This window comes from Microcaecilia unicolor, chromosome 9 (genome assembly GCF_901765095.1).
Source record: "Microcaecilia unicolor chromosome 9, aMicUni1.1, whole genome shotgun sequence".
NCBI lineage: Eukaryota > Metazoa > Chordata > Amphibia > Gymnophiona > Siphonopidae > Microcaecilia > Microcaecilia unicolor.
Genome location: NC_044039.1, coordinates 177,804,433 through 177,832,422, shown reverse-complemented (window position 1 = coordinate 177,832,422; position 27,990 = coordinate 177,804,433). Strand labels below are relative to the sequence as shown.

The window sequence follows — 27,990 nt, the reverse complement described above, 5'->3', positions numbered from 1 at the left end:
ACACATAAATGCCACATTTGGGGGCCCTTTTACAAAGCAGTGGTAAGTCCAACGTGAGCTTACCGCTCGCTCTTCCGAGACTACCGCTGGTCCAACGCAGCCACCGGCAGTAGTCCCACCCTGAGCGTGCGCCATTTCCAGAGGAAAAAGGAAACCCCCAGAAATGACTTGTGCAGTGGTAACCCGGCAGTAAACGAGAATCGCCGCATGCTGCCCGGTTACTGCCGGGTTACTGTGGGAGCCCTTATCGCCACCTCAATGGGTGATAAGGGCTCCCCGCTGCATAGGCACACAGTAAGAGTTCTCTTACCTCATGGCCATGTGTGTCTAGGGGCATTTTAGCCATTGCGGTAAAAAGGACCCTGGCGTGTGGAAAAAACAGCCCCTACCACAGGCGCAGGGCCCTTTTTCTCGCAGCTTGGTAAAAGGTCCCCCAGCCATAGACCTGTCATAATTGTGCGTGTCTACATTTGGCATGTCAATGCTGGTTTACACTAGTATTTTATAAGTACACTTCTGCACATATGTGTTCTTAAAGAATAGGAACACTGCCTGTGCAAATGTGTTGTTCGGTAATAGAATTCCCTCCAATATAACATACTCTAGTACAGTCTGCAATCTCCCACCCAAAGTAGCAGCCAACATGAAGTTATCTAGCTTACCAGATAAACTCCTTGCAGTGCGAGCAGTAGGTAGGCTGCCGTAGAAATGTTGCCATAAATTTGTGTCCGTTAACTTGATGAACACGCCGCCGCATTGCTCTCTGGCGCTTTCGAGTGAAATGTTTAAACAGTCTTCCATCTGGTAGAGTTCCTGTTAATCAGATTTGAGAGAAAAAAAAGCCAGCTGAACACACAGGAGAATTATTTTGCTGCCTTCTTCTTTCCTTTTTATTTACATTTTCAAGATTAACAAAGCACAATTTAAGGAGAAGAAAATATATAAAAACCTCATTCAGAAGAAAAATTACAGACATTCAAAAGAGATACACAGCTTGAGGTAGGGTCAGTTAAAAAAGAAAAAAAATGAAAACTAAGTCAGGAAACAGAGAAACATAGACATAGAAAATGTCAGCAGATAACGATTATATCATTGGAACCGACTCTGTGGGTGCTGTGGGTGCTTGAGCACCGCCAATATTGAGAAAATTCCTTGTATCTGTCCAGGGAAGGGTTATTTCCATTGGGCTTAGCACCCCCATTAATTTTGAAAAGTTGGCTCCTATGGACTATATAGCTTATCACGTCTGCCCATCCATACTCTTTATACCACAGAAGTATTTAAATGTCTTTATCATAAGCACATAAGCACTGCCATGCTGGGAAAAAGACCAAAGGTCCATCAAGCCCAGCACTGTGTCTCCAACAGCGGCCAATCCAAGCCCCCAAAACCTGGCAAAAATACCAAAATTTAATAATGATCAATGGACTTTTCCTTCAGAATTCTGTCCAGACTCCCTTTAAACTCAGCAAGGCCAGCTGCCGTCACTACCTTCTCCGGCAATGAGTTCCAGAGTCTAACTACGCGCTGAGTAAAGAAAAACTTTCTCCGATTTGTTTTAAACCTACCACATTCTAATTTCATCTTGTGTCCCCTGGTTCTATTATTGTAAGAAAGCGTAAACAAACGCTTCACATCTCTCCGCTCTATCCCGCTCATTATTTTGTAAACCTCTATCATATCACCTCTCAGCCGCCTTCTCTCCAGGCTAAAGAGTCCTAGCCGTCTTAACCTCTCCTCATAGGGCAGTTGTCCCATCCATTTTATCATTTTTGTCGCCCTTCTCTGCACTTCTCCAATTCCTTTATATCTTTTTTGAGATGAGGCGACCAGAACTGAATACAATACTCCAGGTGCGGTCGCACCATGGAGCGATATAACGGCATTATAACATCCTCATGCTTGGTTTCCATCCCTTTTCTAATAATACTCAACATTCTGTTCGCCTTCTTAGCCGGCACAGCACATTGAGCTGAAGATTTCAATGTCCTATCCACGATGACTCCCAGATCCCTTTCTCGGTCCGTAACTCCTAACGCGGAACCTTGCATAACATAGCTGTAATTTGGGTTCCTCCTTCCCACATGCATCACTTTGCACTTGTCAACGTTGAACTTCATCTGCCATTTGGATGCCCAATCTCCCAGTCTCACGAGGTCTTCTTGTAATTTTTCACACTCCTCTCGCGACGAGACGACCCTGGATAACTTTGTGTCATCTGCGAATTTAATTACCTCACTAGTTACTCCCATCTCGAGGTCTTTTATAAATATGTTAAAAAGCAGCGGTCCCAGCATAGACCCCTGAGGGACCCCACTAACCACCCTTCTCCATTGAGAATAATGGCCATTTAACCCTACTCTCTGCTTCCTATCCTTTAACCAGTTCTTAATCCATAATAATACACTGCCTCCGATCCCATGACTCTCCAGTTTCCTTTGGAGTCTTTCATGCGGCACTTTGTCAAATGCCTTCTGAAAATCTAGATATACAATATCCACCGGCTCCCCTTTGTCCACATGTTTGTTCACCCCCTCAAAAAAATGCAGTAGATTTGTGAGGCAAGACTTCCCTTCACTAAAACCGTGCTGACTTTGTCTCAGTAGCCCATGCTTTTGTATGTGCTCTGTAATTTTATTCTTAATAATAGCCTCCACCATTTTTCCCGGCACCGACATCAGACTCTCTCCTTTCCTGCATTTCTTCCAAATACACATTGAGATCTTTAATTCTGTCTTCATATGCTTTATAACTAAGACCACTGACCTTTTTAGTAGCTACCTTCTGGACTGACTATCCTGTTTATATATTTTTATGAAGGTACAGTCTCCAGAACTGTACATAGTACTCTAAATGGGGTCTCACGAGATACTTATTCAGAGGCATTATTGCCGCCTTTTTCCTGCTAGCCACTCCTTTCTCTATGTACTCAAACAACCTTCTGGCTTTTGCCATTGCCTTTTCTACATGTTTAGCCAATTTAAGATCATCAGGTATGAACATCCCCAGGCCCTGCACCTCTTTTGTGCATAGAAATATGTCAACCCCAAATATTGTGTTCAATTCTGGTCACCACATCTCAAAAAAGATATAGTGGAATTAGAAAAGGTGCAGAGAAGAGCGACGAAAATGATAAAGGGGATGGGACGACTTCCCTATGAGGAAAGGCTAAAGCGGCTAGGGCTCTTCAGCTTGGAGAAAGGCGACCGAGGGGAGATATGATAGAGGTCTATAAAATAATGAGTGGAGTTGAACAGGTAGATATGAAGCGTCTGTTCACGCTTTCCAAAAATACTAGGACTAGGGGGCATGCGACGAAGCTACAATGTAGTAAATTTAAAACGAATCGGAGAAAATGTTTCTTCACTCAACATGTAATTAAACTCTGAAATTTGTTGCCAGAGAATGTGGTAAAGGCAGTTAGCTTAGCGGAGTTTGAAAAGGTTTGGACGGCTTCCTAAAGGAAAAGTCCATAGACCATTATTAAATGGACTTGCGGAAAATCCACTATTTCTGGGATTTTTTTGTACTTTTTTGGGATCTTGCCAGGTATTTTTGACCTGGATTGGCCACTGTTGGAAACAGGATGCTGGGCTTGATGGACCTTTGGTCTTTCCCAGTATGGCAATACTTATGTAACCCCTCAGGATTTTGAAGCTCAAATGCATGATTCTGCATTTTTCAGCATTAAATCTTAGCTGCCAAATTCTGGACCATTCTTCAAACTTCAATGGATGCATCTTCATGTTATCCACCATTCAGGGTGTCAACCCTATTGCATATTTTGGTATCATATGCAAAGAAGCCTACCAGACAGCTTTTCTGCAATATCTCTTTTATAAATGTTAAAAAGAATCGGATTCTTGTGGCATATCACTGGTAACATTCCTTTCCTCAGAATGAACTGTATTTACTACTAACCTTTGTTGTCTTCCACTCAACCAGTTTATAATATACATAACCCAGTCAGTCACTTTAGGGCCCATACCAAGGACACTCAGTATATGTACATGTAAGTCACCTATGCAGACCTGTGTCAAAGGTTCTGCTAAAGTCTAAGTACACTACATCTAGCACTTTCCCTCGATCCAGTTGTCTGGTCAACCACTTAAAGCAATTAAGAACATCTCTCATCATTAAACAGACTTCAAGAGTGGAAAGAGAGAGAGAGAGAGTAGATTAATTCAAGTGAAGTCACAGCATTTTTTATAGGGCTGTCCACAGTATTAACTGGCATCTCCGGCTTCTTATTATCAAGAATAAAATAAATGCCTCAAAAATATAGAATAGGGGAGATCCATTACTTATGGAGAACAAATCCTACTTGGATCAATAATGAAAATATAAGCAGACAAGAGATTCAGCGATGAATCACTCACTCTTGGCAGAATGGCTATGAAGGGCCTAGACAAGATTTTCAAGTGTAGAAATGTTTCTTTGCACAGAAAGGTTCAACTTGTTCAACTCATGGTATTTTTTATGATAGGAGGAAAATAGATGCCTTTGATACAAAGGACTGCCTGAAAAACAAATAGATTGTATTGGAGGAGATCAAACCGAAGCTTTCTTTGGAAGCTCAAATAACAAAACTACAGTTTTTATACTTTGGACACATCATTTTTGATTTGATTTTCAAGATTAATACTGCCTATACTGTATGCAAAGAGATCTCATACACATTCAATCAAGAAATCCTGAAAACCTGACTGTGTTGTGGCCCTCAAGGACCGAGGTTGCCCACCCCTGACATAGAGAGTATAAGCAATACTACTGATGCTACCACTTATGTCACTATGAATACTGTCCTGTTTTGCCTGAACCCAGTTTCGTTTGGAAAACACACACAGCTCTGGGACCGTTTTATTGTGTGAAGTGCACCAAGGGCCTCTTTTACTAAACCTCGCTAGCAGGTTGAGGGCGCAGGGGGAGCAGAGAGTGGACTGCCGACTGCATCGGTGCATATTTTAAGTGTGACAGATCGTGTGAAAAAAAGGCACTGCTGCTGTCGGCATTCCCAAGGTGAGCCACCTAGCTACGCCTCTGTGTGCTAGCAATTCCCATACTGCAAATGTGACATGGGCTGCGGCGCTTTTGCCGTGCTAGGAATTGCTAGCGCAGTTTAGTAAAAGAGGCCCTAAATGAGTGGATTAAAATGCCAGGTGGCCTTCTAGCTTTGCTAGCCCAGGCCCTGACCTTCAAACCCTGTCCAAATACACTTTTAAGTAATCTACCTGATGTTCACCTGGGCAAGCAAGGGTTACCCAAGTATCAATAAGATTGTGCTTTCTGTAGTTACAACTCTGTGCTCAATACGATATAAAATAAAAGAAACCCAGAAAAATTATTTGCAGATTCATCCATACTCATTTGCCGATGATGTTAACGCGAAAAGTAATTTTGTAGTTCAGATGCTGGCTTTCTTTTTGTACTTCAAACACACAGAGGCCACAGGGAATATTTGTGAAAGGTTTGCATTTTGTTATATTTTTATTACTGAAAACCTGATGCATGTGTCATCTGATTTCTGCTAGAGGAAAGATGACAGAGGATATGGGCTGAAGCCAATTTTCCTTGAAGTCACAAAAATGCAGTAAGACATGTTTTGATTTTCTGGCACAGCAAAGTGTTTTCAGGAATTTCTCTCCCAACTCACTCCCAGGTCTTCCATTGTCTGCATTCATTCATTTTTAAAACAAGGGTGTCCAAACTTGGCCCTCACCAGGTCAAGGGCCGAGGATGGACATCCTTGTTTTAAATAATGGAGGCAGTGTATGCAAATAGATTTCATGCATATTCATTGGGGAAAGCCTCAAAACCCTATTGGATTGCCATCCTCGAGGACCAAGGTTGGACAACTTTGATTTAAAAAATGTTACTATAATAAATAAATTAGAGGGTGTGTGGAGTGAACTGGGGAGGCAGAGGAAGGATGCCCAATGAAAGAGTGAGTAGGAGAATGTGGATGGGTGGGGAAAAAGAGAGAGAATGAGGGGTGGAAAAGGGATTATGGGGTCAGGTGCAGTTGAGAGGGTGCAAGAGAATTTGGGGTATTCTATAACTTTCCTACACACACTTGATATAGTATCTGTGTGGCAAGCAAATGGGTTTCTCATGAAAACACCTTTCAAAGCATTGGCACAACTAAGGTAGGGTGAGTGGGACAGCTGCCCTAGGCACACAAGGAAGTGGGCACTAAGATTCAGCTATCGAAAAGATAATTCATAATTCTAATAAGGTATTTATTCAATATATTTTGAATGTTAATTGCTTTTTGCTATTAGTTAATGTTACACAGAAGATTCTGTGGCATGGTGCTACGTCTTAGTCTCAAGCAATATAATTACTCCAGAATACATTGTCATGTGTAAGTGTTGCTCGTACTATATCATATTTTGTATACATGAAGGAAGAAAGCTTAGCGTATCTGGTCCTCTATGCAATAACACTCAGATGCTCAAAACTCCAGCGCCAGAAAAATACTGCCACAACAGCGCGACAACAGAGCTCCCTAATGCTCAGAGCTATTTTCGTGTCATCCGCAAAAAGGCACACCTTTCCTTCCAACCCTTCAGCAATATCTCCCACAAATATATTAAACAGAATAGGCCCCAGCACCGACCCCTGAGGAACTCCACTGCTCACCTTCCTTTCCTCCGAGCGGATTCCATTTACCACCACCCTCTGCCACCTGGCGGTCAACCAGTTTCTTATCCAGTTCACCACTTTCGGTCCTAAGTTCAACCCTTTCAGCTTATTCACTTCTGTGGGGGGACCGTATCAAAGGCTTTGCTGAAGTCCAAGTAGATTACATCTAGCGCACGTCCCTCATCCAGTTCTTAGGTCAACCAGTCAAAAAAGTCAATAAGACTCGTTTGGCAGGATTTTCCTTTGGTAAAGCCATGTTGCCTCGGGTCCTGTAACCCGTCGGTTTCTAGAAAGTTAACTATCCTTTCTTTCAGCAGCGACTCCAATATTTTTCCTACCACCGACGTGAGACTTACCGGTCTGTAGTTTCCCACTTCTTCCCTGTCCCCACTTTTGTGAAGAGGGACCACATCCGCTCGTCTCCAATCTCGCGGAACCTCTCCCGTCTTTAAATATCTATTAAATAAATCTTTAAGAGGTCCCGCCAGGACTTCTCTGAGCTCCTTCAGTATCCTGGGATGTATCCCATCCGGCCCCATAGCTTTGTTCACCTTCAGATTCTCCAGCTGTTTATAAACTCTTTCTTCCGTAAACGACGCAGTATCCACTCCATTCCCAGACGTTCCCTCGACAGCCAACCACGGTCCTTCTCCAGGATTTTCCTCCATGAACACTGAAGAGAAATAATTGTTTAGCACGTTTGCTTTATCTTCATCACTCTCCACATAGTTTTTAAGGGAACCTTGTATGTTGTATAAGGTATTTCCTACAAGCTTGTAACAAGGAGTCGAGGCTTAGCTGACTTTTTATTATATAATTGTGCTGGGAAGGCTTAGCTGACGTTTTATTATATAATTGTGCTGGGAAGCCAAGAAATACTTTTATTGCATTATGTTACTCTCTGGCAGGTAAAAAGAGCAGCCTTGTTCAAGTGAATGAAAGTTGTGATACTCAGAATAAATGATATTTTGTTTATTCAAACCTTGTGAAGGCATGGTTATTTGCTAGGCAGCTGCATAGGCCAAGGAGGTGGCTCAGCCATTGTAGAAAGGGAGTCCCTCAGAGCTAGGCTCCACTCAAGCAGTCCTTGGCTCCGGTGGAAGCCCACTAGGGCTAGACAGATATATATATATATATAGATAGATATAGATATAGATATATAGAGAGAGATACACACAAAGGATGGAAACTGTGGGGATAATGTAAATATATGGAAATACTTATTTTCCTATATAATCTAGTTTTCCTTTATTATGTTGTAAACATGTGGAGGAAAATTTTCAAAAGGGATCTAACAGCCATCATGGAGTTAGGTAGCTAGATCCCTTCTTTGAAAACTGCTAAATCTCATCGCATAGTTTCATTGAAAATTAGATTTAAGAACTCTAAATGTAGATGTGTGTGTAATGGTAAAATCAAGCACTTCTTGTTTGCATACATAGAAGCTCAATTCTTTGGCAAGCTAAATTACTAGCTGCCAAAGAGTACAAATTGTATCTGATCCTAAGAAAATTCTACATACAAGGACTGCCTTTGACTCACTGCATTACATAAAGTTAATGCCAGAGTCACTGTCCACTCGGCTATGTGGTCACTGTTTGTAGTCAAAAGGCTGATTATTTTTGTCTAGCTGGCTTGACAGCGAAAGTTCAAGCAGAATGATGAAGGTAGGTATTATATATGCAGAAATCGGTAAAAAAATAAAATAAAATACGGTAGCATAAATAAAATTTCTGTGCTGAAAGATGCAAACAGAATTGCAAAGTGTGTGACAGCTAAGTGACAGATATCACCTCAGAGCTCCAGCACAGGCTTGTGATTTTACACTGCATTTTATGTCCAACTCTGCAGCATCTCTTTTCACTAGTTTTTCCAGGTAAAGCTGATGTTGGAAATGAAGAAGGCATTGCCCCTAAAATATTATTTATTTTTTGCTCACACCTTTTTCAATAGTAGCTCAAGGTGAGTTGTAGTCAGCTACACCAGGCATTTCTCTGTCCCTGGAGAGCTCACAATCTAATTTTGTACCTGAGGCAATGGAGGGTTAAGTGACTTGCCCAAGATCACAAGAAGCAGAAGTGGGATTTGAACCGGCCACCTCTGGAAGCCAGACCTGCCATTTTGGGTGTGAATGGGCTGTGTTGGTGCTAGTGCGGCTTAGTAAACAGGGTGGGGGGGGGGGCAAATGAAGATATTTCTGGGTATGTAATTTGTTTGGAGAGAGGACTATGGATATACATGGAATAATGATTTTAATTTGCAGAAACAAAAATTATGCAAGGCCATGGAAAAAACTAAAATTTGTTTAGAGGACAAATTCTGGGCAAGGTGAAATTAGAGAAGAAAAGGAATGAGAGGCTGGTTGGGCTGGGAGGTAAGTGCTCAAAATGATTATGAATATTTTGCATCATCTTTCTTAATAGTAAAAGATGAGTACACAATTGTGTTATTTAAGTTGGAATGTGTCTGGCTTAAGTTTGTCATTTAAATGAATTATAGTTTTACAAGCCATGAAAATGTAGGACACTTAACTAACTCTCTTACAAGAGACATATCCAGATGATCAGGAACATAAAAAGCTGTACAGATTTACAGTGATGCCATACTTTGGGTCAGGACCACTCCAAAACTGGATCAAATTATCAGGGTCACAGAAACAGGACTGCTCTTCCATCCTCTGGATCTTTATTATGACCCATGGCTAGCAATGGCAGTCAATGAATGTTCACAGGCTCTATTTCCTCATTCTGTTTGATTAGACTGGGAACCTATGCAGAGTACTGGGGTCTGTGAGCACACAGTGACACATAAGACCTGGACTGACTTGCCACTGCTGCTGCCTTCATGTTTTGCATGAGTGGGAGGGAGGTGGAAGTGGATGAAGGAGGGGAAGGAAATGGTTTGCTATTTTGTTTGCATCATCTGGGGTCATATGAATTCTTGAGTGCTAAAATGTAGTCATACTGGGTAAAGGTTTGCTGTAAGGAATAAGAACATAAGAGTTGCCATACTGGGTCAGAGCAGTGATCCATCTAGTCCAGTATCCTGTTTCCAACAGTGGCCATTCCAGGTCAATGGATAGGGCATTGATATTATTTATTCATCACCAGGAACTAAATGTGCAGGTAGGTGTACCGTCCCATACTGATTCATAACTAAGCGCCATTCAAATGGCTCAGTGTCATTCAAGATCCACAGGGCAGATGTACCATCAGGCAAAGTTTATAGTCCAAGTGACGTCATGAGCCACTTGTATACACCTAATGATTACAGTAATGCCTTAACTTTCAAAAACTGTAACCATACTTCTGAGCATATTTGAAGGTCCCTTTCTCTTGGAACCCTTCTCTGGACAGATTTGGTATATCGGGCTCTACTAGGTATAAATGAAAAGAAAGGGGTTCCGTTTGTTTGTAAATCATTACATCTGCTAGATACGTGGCAAGTTTTACACCCCTCAGAAAGAAATCACACCCATCTGTCCAGAGCCCATGATAGTATGTCTCAAACAGACCACCTAAGGATACATCTGCCAAGCTGAGTAGTAAAATATGCTATTGGTACAGCTGTACAAGTCTCTCTACCTCCATCTGCAGAAAGGTGGGTATAACCAGGGCCGGTCTTAGCAAGTGCGGGGCCCTGTGCAGACCAATTTGGTGGGGCCCCATCCTAGCCCCGCCCCCACCCTAGCTCCACCCCATTGATAAGATTATTCCATTTTTAGAAATTTTTATTTATGAAATTTCAAATAAAGACAAATGAAGCTAAACTTGTACAAAAAAAACTGATTGAAATAATAAGCACAATGCTATCATCATGAAACCTCCCCTCCCCAGAAATTATTCAGTTCAAGTCCACTACAATTAGTAGCTCCAATTCTCATAACAAAGGAGAAAATAAGGAAAAATATTAAGAAAAGATCCAGCACAGTGCTACAGTGTACAAGGTATGCCAGGAATGCTTTATCTGCCTATGGCTGGAGAGAGGTTGGGCGTAGCTACAGGTGGGCCTGGGTGGGCCCAGGCCCACCCAATCACAGCTCAGGCCCACCCAGTTTTCCATACTCCTGCAACCAATCAGTGCACAGCCAAAAGGAAAAAGATCAGCTCACTCGCGAATGCCCAATTGCACCCCCTAAACGAACTGCAGCAGCATCACAGCACCCACCAAACACCACCGGGACATAACAAGGCCGCATCCCCTGTCCACCGACCACAACGCAAGAACCGCCCCCCACATCCCAGAAACCCGAAGGAACCACTGAGTCCAGCTCCACAGCCAGAAATCCCAAGTGCAGCGAGAGGAAGACAAGCGACAACATGACCTGGTCACACTCATCACAAATGCATGAAAACACACTGCAAGACCCATCCAGCAACAGCAGAAGGAATAAGCCCCTCAAACCAAGAGGCAACACCACGTGCACATCGACAGGTGCCATCCACTACATCAGATGTCTCCGCGAAAAACCTCACACAGGGAAGTCCACGAGATCGCCATGAGAGAACACACAGATACTGTACTACTGCAGCCAGCAAGCTCGTCAGCCAGGAGCATTTTCGCAAGCAAACGAGGGAGCCACCATGCGACATGGAAGCCGACCCCGCACCCTCCCCACATCAACAGACTTGGTGACACGACACTCCCCCCTCTCCGCCCCCGAATCCTCCAATCCCCAAGCCGCCGGCAGCCTCAACGAGAAAGCAGTACACACGCTGCTTTAGACCTGCCCCCCGGAAGCCTTTCTTTCTGCTTCAACTTCCTGTTCCCGCGTAGGAGGGAAACTGTAGGAGAGAGAAAGGCTTCCGGGGTAGGTCTAAAGCAGCGTGTGTATACTGCTTTCTAGCTGAAGCTGCTGCCGACTCGAGGGATCGGAAGACCCGGGGGGGGGGGGGGCATACCGAGCGCCACGGGGATGGAAGGAGAGAAAGAAGACTCCAGTGCTGGTAGTGGCAGTGGTGCTGGAAGGAAAGCAAGAAAGAGACAGGGACGAGACCGGTTGACAAAAGGTTTAAAAAAAAAAAAAAGAGAGATCACGGGGGAGGGGGGGGGAGAGAGTAAGAGATAGAGAAGGAGCAGAAGATGGATGGGACTAGGGGATGTGAGGGAGAGGGAGCAGAAGATGGATGGGACTAGGGGATGTGAGGGACAGGGAGCAGAAAATGGATGGGACTAGAGGGGGTGGGAGGGAACAGAAGATGGATGCAACTAAGGGTGTGGGAGAAGGGGAACAGAGAAGAAGATGATTGGGACTTGGGGGTGTGGGTGGAGGGAGGGAGAAGGAGCAGAAGACAGATGTGACTAGGGGTGTGGAGGGGAACAGAGCAGAAGATGAGTGGCACTTGGTGATTGAATGGGAAAGGATGACGACAAGAGGAGAGAGAAGAAATGGAAAAGCCAACCTGGAAAAGAATTTAAAAGACTGACACATGGAAAGTGGAAGAGAGTGGGACCAGTTCACCCAGAAAAATAAAGTGCTCAGACAACAAAGGTAGAAAAGAAAAAAAAATATTTTATTTAATATTTTTTAAAGATTGAGATGTGCCTGCTTTGTGAAATGTACCATTTTAAAAAAAACTTTAATTTTTTTTTTTTAGTTTTGTATTTTGCAGAGTACAGGAGAAAAAAAAACATTTATGTTTCTCTCTTACCCGTATTGCCCTGCTTGTAGAAACTGGCTTTCTTGGGTGGAGGGAAGGGGGGGGGGGGGTCTCCATTTCAGTTTTTGTCTGAATGTTTTTTGTTTTTTTTTTGTGAGTGTAATGTTGGTGGTGGGTTTGTGGGTGAGGATGGACTCTTCACTGCCTAGGGGAAAAAATGTATATTTAATCTTTTTTCCCTAGACAGTGAAGAGCCCACCCCCACCCAGAAACCCACCAATAATGTTGGGGTAGGCTCATTGCACAGGTTAAAAAAACAAACCAACCTTTTTAAAAAATTTTATGTTGGTGGGCTTTGGGGTAGGGGTGGCCTCTGCAGTGGCCAGGACATTAAATGCTGGTGTGCTTCAGGGTTGGGGGGGGGGTGCCAGACTATGGGGGATGGGTAGGGGATAGGACAGGACTGACGCTAGACTAAAAGCTGGGGGTGGGGGTTAGGGTGGGGCTGATGCATAGCAATGGGATGGATGACGGGGTAGAGAAGGGCTGATGCCAGGCTACGGGGCTAGATGGAGGGGTAGAGAAGCAAAGTTTGAAGGATAATATCATTGCTGTAATTATACTGTAGGATCCTGTCATGTGTGTTGAGATGTTTGCCATTATAATAGACTTACGCCTGGTTAAGTTTAAGATGTGGGATAATGTAACCATATTTAAAAATATTGTTTTTAAATTGTGTTGCTGCAGGGCAGATGTTGGGGATACTACTTATTAATCCATCAGTGCCCACCCATATTAGCTCTGGGCCCACCCAAAATGTTAGGTCTGGCTACGCCACTGGGTTGAGTGACTCGATGCGGTCCTGGTCCGGGTCGAAGCGGAGGCACGAGGCAGAGTTCAGGCACGCTGAGCGGGGCCCCCTTAGGCGCGGGGCCCTATGCGGCCGCCTTGGTCGCCTCTGCCTAAGACCGGTTAAGTCAGGTTAACGCAGGAGCCCTCACTGCCACCTCAGTGGGTGGCGGTAAGTGCTCCCCCCCCCCTTCCCCGCATGGCCAAGTGGTAAGAGCAATCTTGCCGCATGGCCATGTCTTTTTTCGGACTTTGTACCCGCTGCGGTAAAAAGGGCCCCCACCACTGCGCAGGGCCCTTTTTACTGCAGCTTAGTAAAAGGACCTCTAAGGTATTTGTGCAGTATTCATTTTATGAATAGTTATACTCAAGAGAGGAATTAAACCTGGGGCCTGTGAAAAATTCTTTGAGGTGTGTTCTTACTTGTTCTAAGACCTACACAGCAAAAGCTGAACTGCCCAAAAGTGTTCAATAAATCCAACACTATAGTTCGACTTCAAAATATTTCAAGTCTCCAGGTCTGGTTGCTTAAGCTAAGATTATTATAAATGCTTAAAAGATCGAACAGCTCTAGCTTTGTACAACAGCTATGAATCAGTGTTTGATGATGGCGGATTCTGTGACAATAATACTCTGGTTTCAACATCGGTAATGCCGAAATCGAGGGAAAACCCTCAGGGGCCGGCTTCGTAGCCCCCAAGAAAAAAAGACAAAAAGCAGGCCTTGATGAAGAAAATACAGTACTTAATAAATCATATTGATGCCCCCAGGGTTCACACTCAAGTGCCCGACATGGCCATGTTCACCAAAAGTACAGGCTGTGTCAGGGGAATAAAGTACCAGTTGGTGCAAACCTAAACCTCCATCAACATAGGTCAATGTGTATCTTCCTGGGTCTGTTTGGAATAGTGAAAAATAACATAAAATAGTTAAATTATGATGTGAAATTGGTTTCATATAGTGGGATTTATAGTTAATAGGAACAAGTTGGAGGTGGTAAAAGGGCCCTGTGCTAGCTGCGGGGGCCCTTTTTGCAACGTGCTGAGGTCCTTTTTACCGCAGCAGGTAAAAAGGCCAAAAAAGTCAAGGCCATGTGGTAAGATTGCTCTTACCAAAGTATAGAACAGGAAAAGTTCTCTACGATGATGAATCACAGAAGGCAAAAGTAGAGACTAATAGACGATTCACCACTGGAGACGTGAGTCCAACAGTCTTTATTATATCAAAGATAACGACCCGACACAGGCCGTGTTTCGACGCTAAAAAGCGTCTGCATCAGGGATTTGTATCCAGCATATTCTGTTTGGTGCTACGTGATCAGTGAGCTGACAACACATATACAAGTAGGACTCTTTGTTTTGCATTCACTACTTGGTGTATTTATTGACCCCTGATGCAGACGCTTTTTAGCGTCGAAACACGGCCTGTGTCGGGTCGTTATCTTTGATATAATAAAGACTGTTGGACTCACGTCTCCAGTGGTGAATCGTCTATTAGTCTCTACTTTTGCCTTCTAAGATTGCTCTTACCGCATGGCCATGCGGGGGGAACACTTACCGTCACCCACCGAAGTGATAAGGGCTCCCGCACTAACCCAGCGGTAACTGGGTAGTGTGCGACGTTGCCTGATTACCGCCAGGTAAGCCCCTGCAGAAATATTTTAAAATTATTTCTGCTAGGGCTAGAAATGCCGCCAACTGGGGGGGTGGAACTACCACCAGCGCCTGTATTGGGCCAGCGGTAGCTCCAGATTGGCATGCTGTAAGCCCACGGTGGGCTTACTGCCGCTTACTAAAAGGGCCCCTAGGTATCTTAGGCATCGTGAAGAGTTCATGCATATGTACCTTTTCATTAAATTAGGAAGATTGTTTAAATATTTGGGGATTCATTCATAAGAGCCCATCAGGTTCATTTTCGAAAGAGAAGGACGTCCATCTTTCGACATAAATCGGAAGATGGACGTCCATCTCCCAGAGACGTCCAAATCGGTATAATTGAAACCCGATTTTGGACGTCTCCAACTGCAGTTCGTCGCAAGGATGTCCAAGTTTCAAGGGGGCATGTCGGAGGCGTAGTGAAGGCGGGACTTGGGCATGCCTAACACTTGGACGTCTTTGACCCATAATCGAAAAAACCAAGGACGTCCATGACGAACACTTGAACATTTTCACCCGGACATGTTTTTTTTTACGAATAAGGCACAAAAAGGTGCCCGAAATGACCAGATGACCACCGAAGACAATTGGAGATGACCTCCCATTACTCCCCCAGTGGTCACTAACCTCCTCCCGCCCTCAAAAAACATCTTTATAAATATTTTGTGCCAGCCTCTATGCCAGCCTCAGATGTCATACTCAGGTCAATGACAGCGCATTTGTGGAGGAAAAAGTGAGCTCTCCAAAACACACCACAAACCCACTGTATCCATATATAGGTGCCCCTCTTCACCCGTAAGGGCTATGGTAGTGGTGTTCAGTTCGGGGTAGTGGGTTTGGGGGGGGGGGTTGGGGGGCTCAGCACACAAGGTAAGGGAGTCATGTTCCTGGGAGTATTTTATGAACTCCATTGCAGTGCCCCCTAGGGTGCCCGACTGGTGTCCTGGCATGTCAGGGGGACCAGTGCACTACAAATGCTGGCTCCTCTCATGTCCAAATGGCTTGCATTTGGACGGTTTTGACTTGGACGTCTTTGGTTTCGAAAATCGCCAAAACTGAAAGACGTCCAAATCTAGGGATGTCCTTGGATTTGGATATCTTTGACAGTATTTTCGAAACGAAAGTTGGATGTCCATCTTGTTTCGAAAATACGGTTCTCCCTGCCCCCGGATCTGGACATTTTACAAAGACGTCCAAATCCAAACATAGATGTTTCTTTCGAAAATGCCCCTCCATATCAACTATATCAGTAGGTGGCAGCAATTTCCATAGGCTGTCCTGCTGCTGGCACTGGCCTCTTCTCCCTACTGCGGCCTGCCTCGATATAACTTCCTGTTTCCTCAGAGGTGGGACGCAGTAGACCAAAGAGGCAGCATCGCAAGAAGGGCGGCTTATGGGAATCACTGCCGCCTTTTAGAAAAGAATAAAATAAGGTAAAAGCAGGGAAGATGCCAGACCAGGCGGGGGCGGCATCTCATCCCTGCCTCGGGTGGCAGGATGCCTTGGGGCTACCTATGAATAGCACGTTGCAAGGTGGGAGCACAAATTCAAATTGGTGCCAGTTAGTACCAAATTATTGCCACCGATTGGCTTGTTAGTCAATTTCATTGGGCACACATCTTGGATCAGAATCCATGGGATACTGTAGGTGCACACAGTTGTGCCAGGTGTAATTTATAGATGCATCAGTTATGCTAGACACCCATGTTTCTTTATTGAACTGGATTTGTAACTGTTCGAATGAAATACCCATGTAATCAGTGCATAACTGTGAGTCTGTACTTTACAGAATTACCCTGAACGTTTAAACATCCTCTTGAGAAATTACAGAACACAAGCACAGTAGAGGAGTTATTCTCACTCTATAAAGGTGTTAGAACATGCATTTCCGCAGCTTCACTAGTTCAAGGGATACCAGATGTCACAGAATTAAATTTAATTTTTGCTCAGTGGAGAGAACATCAAGAAGTGAGACGTACATTTACATTTAAGAGCTATTTAAGAGTTACATTAAGGGGGCCCAATTACAAAGTTGCAGTAAAATTTAGCATTTTATCACAATTTAATTTAATATGGGAGTCACAAACATGTGACCCAATGCTCTGGATAATATTTTTAAAGGGGCCGGTGAAAAGTTAACCATATGTGCAGACCCCACTCCAGGTCAAGTCCCCCAAACCCTGAAAACAGCAGGGTAGCCGATCCGCAAACTCCAATATGGAAAACAAAAAAAGCAGATCAGTGTGGATAAAACCAAAGTTTATTGGAAAATAGGTGATCTAAAATAGAAAGCCTGACACAGGCCGTGTTTCGCTCAACTGGGCTGCATCAGGGGCTAATAGAAACACCTTTTTTCTAAATGCACACAATTGTGCCCACAAGTAACATCGACTTAAAAATATAAGTAAAAGTGAAGTTGATAAAATGATGATGACAAATATCCTCTCAAATACGAAGCAATGCAAAAGGACGTGTCCTCAGCCACGTCACCATTCTCAACCATAGGTGCTAGTGGCGTACACTGGGGCTTTGATTCCTTCTTCCCTCCTTTGTTTTTGTTTTTAAGGTTTGTTTTTTTTGTTACCTCAGGGGAAAAGAGAGGGTAGACATAGATAGAAGGGGGAGAGGGTGCAGAGAAGGAGACGGTAGACATTGGATGAATTGAAAGGGGGGAGAGAGTGCAGAAAATTAATCTCATTATAATAATACATAAAGTTAGAATATTTGAGGTATTTTTGATACCTTATAGGACAATTTTTAAAGTACTTGAATGCTTGCCAGCACATGGATATCTCTTACTGCAGTTTCCCTTACAAAATTCAGGGGCCAGCCTATGTCCTTAGTATCATGGACCTTGCACCTGCTCAGTGGCGTACCAAGGGGGGCGGTGGGGGCGGTCCGCCCCGGGTGCACGCCGCTGGGGGGGTGCCGCGCGCCTCTCGGCTCTTCGTTTTCATGCTCCCTTTGCCCCGGAACAGGTTACTTTCTGTTCCGGGGCAGAGGGAGCATGAAAACGAAGAGCCGGCAGGCACGCGGCACCCCCCCCCAGCGGCGTGCACCCGGGGGGTTCTTTCGCCGGGGGATCGAGGGTTCTATCACTGGGGGGGGGCGTCGCGCTGTTCCAGGGGGGGCGCTGCACCGGGGGGTGGGGCGCACCTGCGATCCGCCCCGGGTGTCAGCCCCCCTAGGAACGCCACTGCACCTGCTTTATAGCAAATGAAATCCCCACACATTGCCTGCCTGTCCTTCCCCACCACTATTCCTTGGGGTACTTTTACCCTTAGTGTGGGAGAGCAATTTTCAGACATGGCTTAGTTGCATCACTAAATTCATTTGAAAAACGGCTTTTAAAATTATAAACATCTTAGGGGACAATATTCAGCTTTTGGCGGTGAGCACTTTCCTAATGAGTCATGCTCCCATGGGGGACCTTTGACTTGGATGAGCTTTGAGATGGCCAGGCCCATGTGGTCCTTTAAGAAAAGGAAATCTTGGTTGCTTGACAGGATTTAAAAAACAAACAACCAAAATCTAATTTAGAAAAGGCATAGACAATATTTTTGTCTTACAGAATGGCAAGGTGAAAGAACTTAAGAGGTCGATAATCAAAACAGTGCAACTGAGCAGGAGAAACTCCTGCCTGGTCAAATCGTGCTGAGCAGGTCAAGAGTGGATATTGAGCACTATTTATCTGGCCAGGGTTGCTGAATATCAGGGAGCGGAGTCTGAGCAGAGCCAGAAGATATGTGGGCACTAGTGATATTCAATGCCAGTGAACACACAGCTAACTGGCCAAGTAGGACCACATAAATAGCAGTCTTATCTTTGCCCAATAAATATTAATTGAGAGAAGCCAGAATGTAACTAGAATATTGGCATCCATGCATGTATGTGCCGGTATTCTGGTCAACAATAGTGTTCGAGCATGGCTGAGAAAGAAAAGAAGAAGGTTTCCTTACCTTCCGTGAAACTGCCTGTTAGAGACACTATGACAAACACTTTCCCCTCCGGTTCTAAATCCACCTAAAAATTTAGAGAGAGAGAGAGAGCGATTAGTAATTTAGGGCTTTATTGATAATGATGCTGTGCCTGTGGGAAAAAACATGGAGTCAGACTTAGGATCGCTTTCCTGCTTCACACACTTTGCAAAACCATGCAGAGGGTAATTAAATGCACTGGTTATGATGCCTATTTCAAGCTTATTCTATAAAGAAAAGTAGATGCTTTCTTTCATTTGAGTGCTAGTGTAAGTGGTCAAGGCACAATCACTTCTATCAGCCCTATAGCTGGCGTAAATGTTTATGCCTAGTTGAGTACTACAACATGCATAAATTATAACATTCTATAATTTTTTTGTTTAAATGTCTTCTTAAGAAATTACATATTTACAATTTCATAATATAAGAATTTAAACAATTACAATACAAAAAAACCCACTTTTATCAATCAGCAAACATAGGGGCCCTTTTACTAAGCCTCATAGGAGCCTATCCTGCTTATAATCGAACGAGAAAAACGCCCAAGTTCCGACCTAAATCGGGAGATGGGCGTTTTTCTCACAAAAACAAATAAAGCGGTATAATCGAAAGCCGAACTTTGGACGCTTTCAACTGCACTCCGTCGCGGATGCGGACAAAGTTGACGGGGGCGTGTCGGAGGCGTGGTGAAGGCGGAACTGGGGCGTGGTTATCACCCGAACAGAGATGGGCGCCTTTCGCCGATAATGGATACGTTTGTAGCTAGAATTTAGGGCACTTTTCCTGGACCCTGTTTTTTCACGAATAAGGCCCCCAAAAGTGCCCTAAATGACCAGATGACCCCCAGAGGGAGTCGGGGATGACCTCCCCTGACTCCCCCAGTGGTCACTAACCCCCTCCCACCACAAAAAAATGATGTTTCACAACTTTTTACTTTCACCCTCAAATGTCATACCCTCCTCCCAAGCAGCAGTATGCAGGTCCCTGGAGCAGTTGTTAGGGGGTGCAGTGGACGTCAGGCAGGTGGACCCAGGCCCATCCCCCCCCTACCTGTTACAATTGTGCTGCTTAATGCTTAGTCGTCCAACCCCCCCAAACTCACTGTACCCACATGTAGGTGCCCCCCTTCACCCCTTAGGGCTATAGTAATGGTGTAGACTTGTGGGCAGTAGGTTTTGAGGGGGATTTGGGGGGCTCAACACCCAAGGAAAGGGTGCTATGCACCTGGGAGCTCTTTTACCTTTTTTTTTGTTTTTGTAAAAGTGCCCCCTAGGGTGCCCTGGCATGTGAGGGGGACCAGTGCACTATGAATCCTGGCCCCTCCCACGAACAAATGCCTTGGATTTATTCGTTTTTGAGCTGGGTGATTTCATTTTCCATTATCGCTGAAAAGCAAAAATGCCCAGCTCACACCTTGGCGAATAACACATGGGCGTCTATTTTTTTGGAAAATACGGTTCACTCCGCCCCTTCACGGACCCGTTCTCGGAGATAAACGCCCATGGAGATAGGCGTTTCTGGTCGATTATGCCCCTCCATGCGCGTCCAGTGCATGTCAATTTTGAGTTACCCCACGGCTACTGCGTAGCCCTTGCAGTAATTTCATTTTTGACATGCGTCCGCTACACGCGGCGGAAAATGGGCAGTAATCGGCATTTTATGCATGTAGACCATTACCACCCAAGACCTTACCGCTAGGTCAATGGCTGGCAGTAAGGTCTCAGACCCAAAATGGACGCGCGGTAGTTTTCATTTTGCAGCACTTTCATTTTTGGCAAAAATAAAAAAAGGCAATTTTTACAGGTGCACTGAAAAATGATTCTGCGCGCACCCAAAACACACTTCTACACTACTGCAGGCCAGGGGATAGTGCTGGGCAGAATTATACTGTCTGTGCCCTGAAGAACACAGGTACAAATCAAAGTAGGGTATACACAAAATTAGCACATATGAGTTATCTTGTTCGGCACACTGGATGGACCATGCAGGTGTTTTTCTGCAGTCATCTACTATGTTATGTTACTATGTATTTTTCAGCATGCCTTTGTAAAAGGGCCCCATACTTGCCTAACAACTGCTACCTGCAATTTAATTGTCTACTGGATGCCTTTGTTCCAATATTTTCTGATAACCTCTAAATAATTGGCCCAGGTCCACCACAGATGAACATTTAACTTTATGGCTACAGAAACCAAACAATTGAAAAGACACAAACTGGCCTTAGACATACCGTCAGGAAGAAACAATGTCTTCCATATGATCAATTTTAGTGAAACAGTAATATTAATTTGCAAAACAGTAGCAATAAACGTATTCATTCTTTAGCTCTTCATTATCTTTTCTCTCTTTTTTGCCTTGACACCTTTATCCCCCTCTTCAGTCAACATCCAAGAAGGTTTATCTATGACCTTCTCTTCCATCTCAAGGGCTTTTTCTTTGAAATGTAGGTGTAAGAAAGATGACGACATCGAGATAAAATTTGTCCCTATCCCCACCCTACCCCCCCATATTTTGACCCCATCCACACCCAGTCCCCACAAAGTCAAACTCTACCACACTAGTTCCATCATTTTCGATAAAAGATAATCACTCACTTTTTATATGAATGAGATTTTGTACTGTTTCAGGGATAGAGTGGGGACACTTTGTCCTCATGTCATTCTCTAGTATAAAATCCATATGAAACCCGTCCCCAAGAGTAATGTGCTTTTCTACCCACATCTTGGGTCATCTCTAATAGAGGGTTTCTAACTTGCTCCAGTTGTATAGGTTGAGACAGTCCTGACTTTACTCCACTGCCTTCATGGCCTCATTGTTTAGGTGTCCTTATCGATTTCCCTAAGATAAGCAAGATTAAAAATACTTGCACGTAGTGGAGTAAAATCAGGACTGGATTAGCCTATCCTGTATACTGTATCTGGAGCCAACTGGTAAGTCTGTGAAACCCATGTGAGCAAACACTGTACCATACTTTGCTATGGGCCCCTTTTACAAAGCGGTGGTAAGCCCAACGTGGGCTTACCGCTCGCTAAAAAGGAAGGATTCACTGGACTACCACAGCAGCCCAGCAGTACTTCCCACCCCGTGTACCCAGTGTGTACCTGGCGGTAATTGGGCAGTGCCATGCGCCATCTCAATGGGTGGTGGTCCCCCCTCCCCCCCCCCGAAATGGCCACACGGCAAGTGCTTCACTTGCTGCACGGCCATTTCTTTAAAAAAATAAGGACCTACCTTTTACCCACTGCGGTAAAAGGATGCCTCGGCACGCATCAAAAACATGCACAGATGCCAGCGCAGGCCCCTTTTTGCCGCAGCTTGATAAAAGGGGCCCTCTGTTTCTTGACGCAACCCTCCAATCCATCTCCTGCTGGAATAAAAACCCCACTCAGTGATAACCTTTTGTAATCACTTTGCCATTGCTTTAATCAGAAACAAATATATAACAAATTGCACTTTTGTGAATAAGAATTTAGTAATTTATCTTAATTGCTCTGATTAAAGGTTAATACTTTTTGATTCAGCAGATCCATGTTATCTATGGATGTTGAATGGAGATCAAAAGACAACTTAATGGTTTTGTTTCACCTTTAAAATGACAAAGAAGCAAAAGTTTAAAAAAAAAAAACCGAGTAAAGGAGACATGGGCACGAGATCAGCAAGAGAACAAGGGAGCAGCAAAATGGAGACATCCAGAAGTAAGTCTGAGAGAACAGAATGGGTAGGGCAAGAAGAAAATGTAGAAATTGGAGGGAAGAGGACATGTAGACAAATGGAAAATGAAAAAAAGAAAACATGAAGTGCAAATAAAAGAAGAAAGAAATTAAGGAAGGGTCACGAGAAAGGGGCAAACATATATTAAGAATAAAGGTAAGAAGAGTAAAAGGGCAAGAACCTCAAACTCCCCGATACTGAGCCTACAATAGTCAATGGGCTTTTATTTAATGCTGGCCATTGTGGGCAACAAAAATGCAGATGTTCAGCAGCTGTATCTAGATAGTGGCTGACACTGAATATCCGGATACAGGGGCGAGCTGCTGGCACTGTTCATATAGCTTACTTGAATAGTACTCTGGAACTCATTGCCGGAGAAGGCAGTGACGGCGGCTGGCCTTGCTGAGTTTAAAGGGGGTCTGGACAGATTCCTGAAGGAAAAGTCCATTGATCGTTATTAAATTTGGGGTTTCTGCCAGGTTCTTGGGGCCTGGATTGGCCGCTGTCGGAGACAGAGTGCTGGGCTTGATGGACCTTTGGTCTTTTCCCAGAGTGGCAGTGCTTATGTACTTAGGACAGTGAGGGGGGGGGGGGAGTTATCAATGTGGGCTACCATTAAGGTGTCTTATTTTACTGTTAATCCCAGCTATTAGTAACTAAATCTCACTGCTTAAACCTGTGCTAAAATAGCATGAGTTGGTGGTAAAATAACACTTCTTAATAGCAGGCTATGTTTATTTATTTAGTTATTTGGATTTGCTCATACTTTTTTCAGTAGCAGCTCAAGGTGAGTTACATTCAGGTACGCTGGTAGTTGATAACTAGTTCCTCAGAGCCTGTTTTACAAAGCGGCAGTAAGCCCAATGAAGGCTTACCGCTCGCTAAAAAGGAAGTACCGCCAGGCTAACACAGCAGCCCGGCAGTACTTCCCACTCACTGAGTGCCGTCATATCCACTGCTACGGGCTCCCCCCCAAAATGGCCACGCGGCAAGTCAAGCACTTGCCGCATGGCCATTTCCTGCAGAAAAGCAAGACCTACCTTTTACTCACTGCAGTAAAACGGGGCCTCGGCACACGTCCAAAACTTGCGCCTACACTAGCGCAGGCCCTCGTTTGCCGCAGCTTGGTAAAAGGGGCCCTAATTTTGCTCTCCTAAGTTATTCAGCTAGCAGTGTCGAAAATCGGTGCTATCTGGATAACTCGTGTCTCTGCCTCAACTCTCTTCAAGCTGCCCCGTGCTGAGGCAGTCTCTAAAGATATGCAGCAGCACTAACCAGACCTTACCACTGAATATCTCAACAGCATTTATCCATGTAGCAGATGCTGCTACCTATATAAATACTTTTAGAGTTCAGCGTTTTTATTGATGATATTATAAACATCACAAAGTCTTTTAATTGTATTTTTCAAAATATCTCATAGAAGTATAACGTGACACAAAAGAAAAAACAGGGTAGTCATACAATAAAATAAAAAATATATAAATTCTAAAGCAAAACCATGGTCAAATCCTCAGATATGCCCTAGAACTACGAGGAAGCTATTTTACTGAAGTTTGTATCATATCACAAGTCTGGACAGCCATTTTCCATTTTCCCCCACTGACTTCCCAGTCCTCCCCCTCCAAAATGTGCCTGGATTTGTTGTGAGGTTAAAGTCCCCACCAATGACAAACCAGCCTTCCAAAAAGTGTAAGAGCTGCACTGCAGCCTTCAAAAAAAAAAATGTCCCCTGATCACTGGTACATATTGACCAATCAATAAAATTGGTCTTGTATTGTTTTGTTAACTTTACAGACAGATACCTCCTTCTCTCCCTAAACTCCTAGAAACATGATGGCAGATAAGGGCCAAAGGGCCCATCCTCAGCAACCACTCTCTTCTCACCTCCCTAAGAGATCCCACGTGCCTGTCCCATGTTTTCTTAAATTCTGACACAGTCCTCGTCTCAACCAACTCCACCTAGAGATTATTCCACATGCCCACCGCTTTTTCCATAAAACAATATTTCCTGAGCCTAGAACCTCTTAAATTTACCTTTTGCTCTGTCACTCAGAGTTTTCCTTCACTTGAAAAAGGCTCACCTCCTGTACATTAATGCCAAGGAGATATTTAAATGTCTCTTTGATATCCCCTTTATCCCGCCTTTCTTCCAGAGTATACATACTGAGGTCTATAAGTCTGTCTCCTTATGCTTTATGACAGAGATCTCTAAAAATTAGAAGAATGGTGAAAGATCTGGCAGTTAAAATTTAATGCAAAGACGTGCAGAATGATCACTTGGGGTGCAGAAATCCAAAGAAGATGATGTACGAACTAGGAGGAGAGAGATTGATAAGTACAGCTTCGAAGAGGAACCTTGGGATGATGGTGTCTGAGGATCTCTAGGCCATGATGTGCTGGAGCCAGATCACAAGAGCAGTTTGTTCATTTTTTTTACGAATTTTGGGAGCCGGTTGTTGAAGTATGCTGCTTCAACAACTGGCTACCAAAATTTGGGCTCTTGTGACTTGGGTCCCCTCCTGGCGGTGGCAGCGCCCTCCTCCCCTGTGGCTCGGGCATCTTCTGCCACTGCTGCCCACGCAGTAACTCTCTGATCTCTTTCCTCCCCCCACCCTCACCTCATTTATTTTCTATTTATTGATTAGAATATGTCAGTTTTTGGAATGAGTGTCTGCCAGAAGTGGTTCTGAACACGGCTGGGGCTCAGGAAGAAAAAAACTCACTCACTGGCCTTCAATCTCCAGCATAGTGGTGGTAAATGTCCAGCTTTGAGATGGGCCACCCTTAGCATTTCTGAACTCCTTTACCTTTGCTGGCAGGGATACTGAGCCCCACCAGTCAAATAAACGGACGGCCACTGCTCTCCGCTGCTTGTTTCTGGCTCTGAGCACCATGCCAGGACTTCTCATGCAAGTATGTGCGAGAATTCCTGGCATGCTGCTCAGAGCCAGAAACAATCAGTGGGGAGTGGCAGTAGTCCATTTATTTGGTTGATGGGGCTCAGCATCCCTATATCCCTATCAGCAAAGTTATGCCTAGCATGCCTGCACTGGGGGGGGGGGGGAGGGAAGGAGGAATGCATTGCCCCCCTAGTCCCATCCCCCCAAATTGCAGGGCTGGCTACACCGAGACAGAGTGCCTGTTAAAAATTCCCACGACGCCAATGTCTCAAGGTAACAAAACATTATGATAGACACAAGGCCTCTAAAATTGAACACAATACTCCAAGTGGAGCCTCACCAAAGAGACTTGTACAGGGGCATCAACACCTCCTTTCTTCTGCGGTTATACCCCTCTCTATGCAGCCTAGCATTCTTCTGGATGCTAGGCTGCATAGAGGGGTATAACCAGCAGGCCAGAAGGATGCTAGGTAACGGAATTCAAAAATGTGTGGGATAAACACAAATGAATCCTGTATGGAAGGCATGGAACCAAACAAGCTTAGCGGTGATCAGTCAGCAACACCAGTAATTGAGAAGCAAAGCCAGCCCTGGCCAGACTTCTACAATCTGTACCCTGATCATGGCTGGACAGATTTGAGTGCCCTGGAGAGGAGCTTCGATGACAGCTTCAGTAGTGGAGAACAAGGCCAGTGCCGGGCAGACTTCTATGGTCTGTGCCCTGAAAACAGCAAGGACAATTCAAGATCAAGTACACATGTGTAGTATCGTATCATAAACTCATAAGGTATTTCTGTTGAGCAGACTGGATGGACCGTACGGGTCTTTATCTGCCATCATCTACTATGTTACTGTGTTACCAGAGAGCTAAGGTAGGCCTGGGGGGTTGGAGGCTGGAGGGATGTTCCAGGGGGACGGGGAAGTGGGAGCGCTGTTTCGGAGGCGGGGGGGGGGGGGGGGGGAGGAGAACGAGGCTCCAGGCATCATTTACATAGTTATGCAGGTTCCGGCTGATATATTGGCCAACACCCACATAAGCGCTGGCAGCTAGCAGTGGGAAAATTAGCCCAGATAGGTCCACAGCATTTAAAAAAATGCTGACTGCCACAGGCGGAATATTATCCCCCCCCCCCCCTCGTTGCTATATTTTGGTGATGTATTTGTTATTTAGCACTTAAATTACTTGCACTATAAGTAGCTCTATGAAAGATAAATTGCCACCCGATATTAGAGCCTCCGTAGTAGTTAGTGTTGGATTATTTGTAGTAAATAATTAGCAGATTTTATACACACAGCTTCAGCTTTAGAAATGTTAATTTCTTTTCTTCATCTCTCTCATACACACCCCTGAATAATTCACTGCTGAGTCACTTTAAAGTTGAAGTAACAAAACATCTGTTTACTCACAGTTTGTAGTTAGATTATATTCAGACAGGCTTATATATACATAATACTATACATTTGGATTATCAGCTCTTTCCATGTGCTTAGATGGTAATGGATGCTCACACCACCATAGATCCTCTCAGCTTAGGAGAGATCATGAGCTCCATGTGCTGTGCCTAACCCCCACAGGAAGTTCCATAGGTGTGACCTGTCTAAGTAATTCACATCAGAGGTCACAGAGTAATCACAGAGAAAAAATTGGTGACAGGCAATGCATGTAAAATACAATACATTATTCCAACAAACCCCTTCTCATGCATAACTGTCATGCAATTATTAATTCACACAAAGTCCAAGCTTTATACGCAGATTCTCAAAACGTTCTCTGGGTAACGGTTTGGTCATGATGTCAGCTGTCATCTCACTGGTGTGACAATAGTGTAGACTGATGACCCCTTCTTTCGCCAGCTCTCGCACGTTGTGGTATTTCGTTGCGATGTGCTTGGTGCGTGACTGAACCTTGTCATTCTGTGACAGGCGGATGCAGCTCTGATTATCTTCCATTAACTGGATTGGTCTCTGTTCAGCTATTCCAAAATCCAGCAAAAGTTTTTCAATCCACATCAGTTCTCTGCATGCTTCTGATACGGCCACATATTCAGCTTCTGTAGAAGACAGACTCACAATACTTTGTTTATGACTGGCCCATGAAATTTGTACATTTCCATACATAAACACATAAATAATATTTCACCACTTGACAGCCTATCATATCTGATATACCATCTTTCAGAAGAAAAATCCATCAAAGTGGTTTATAATACATTGGTTTGGTTCATAAAAATAACAATGCTTAAAATAAAAAATAAAATCACGAGGGCTTCCCCTAGTCATACATACATATTTTTGAAATATTTTTATACGTCATTGTGTCGAAAGATGTCAGCCTTACACTGGAACTATTGTGAACATTTTGGATTTATTTGACCAGTGTTTGTAAACTTATTATTTTGTTTTGGTTACTAGATGGACATTCAGCCAAAAGTGCTGAGTATCAGGATTTTTATTTAACCACTGTGGCTGGCTTTTAATACTGCTGACAGCGGAAGCTGAATATTTACCTGTTCATTTTTAAAATTTTTTATTTCTGAAATAGAATTTACACAAAACACTTGTTTAAGCAAAATACATGCAGAAAACAGGTAAACAAATAAAATGTAAAAAAAAAAAAAACCCCAAAAAACCCCAAAAACTAGGACCACAG

The 27,990-nt window shown here is 44.0% G+C and overlaps 1 protein-coding gene across 2 annotated transcripts in view; it reads right to left on the bottom strand.

Moving 5' to 3' along the window:
* The window catches only part of PRKCH (protein kinase C eta), a 232,794-nt gene that overhangs the window by 130,058 nt on the left and 74,746 nt on the right, over positions 1–27,990 (bottom strand). For both annotated transcript variants that reach the window (XM_030214443.1, XM_030214444.1), the window contains exons 2-3: positions 18,709–18,772; positions 663–813 (exon numbers count right to left, since the gene is read on the bottom strand). In XM_030214443.1, coding sequence (XP_030070303.1) covers positions 663–813; positions 18,709–18,772 — 215 coding nt within the window. The remainder of the gene's footprint in view (positions 1–662; positions 814–18,708; positions 18,773–27,990) is intronic.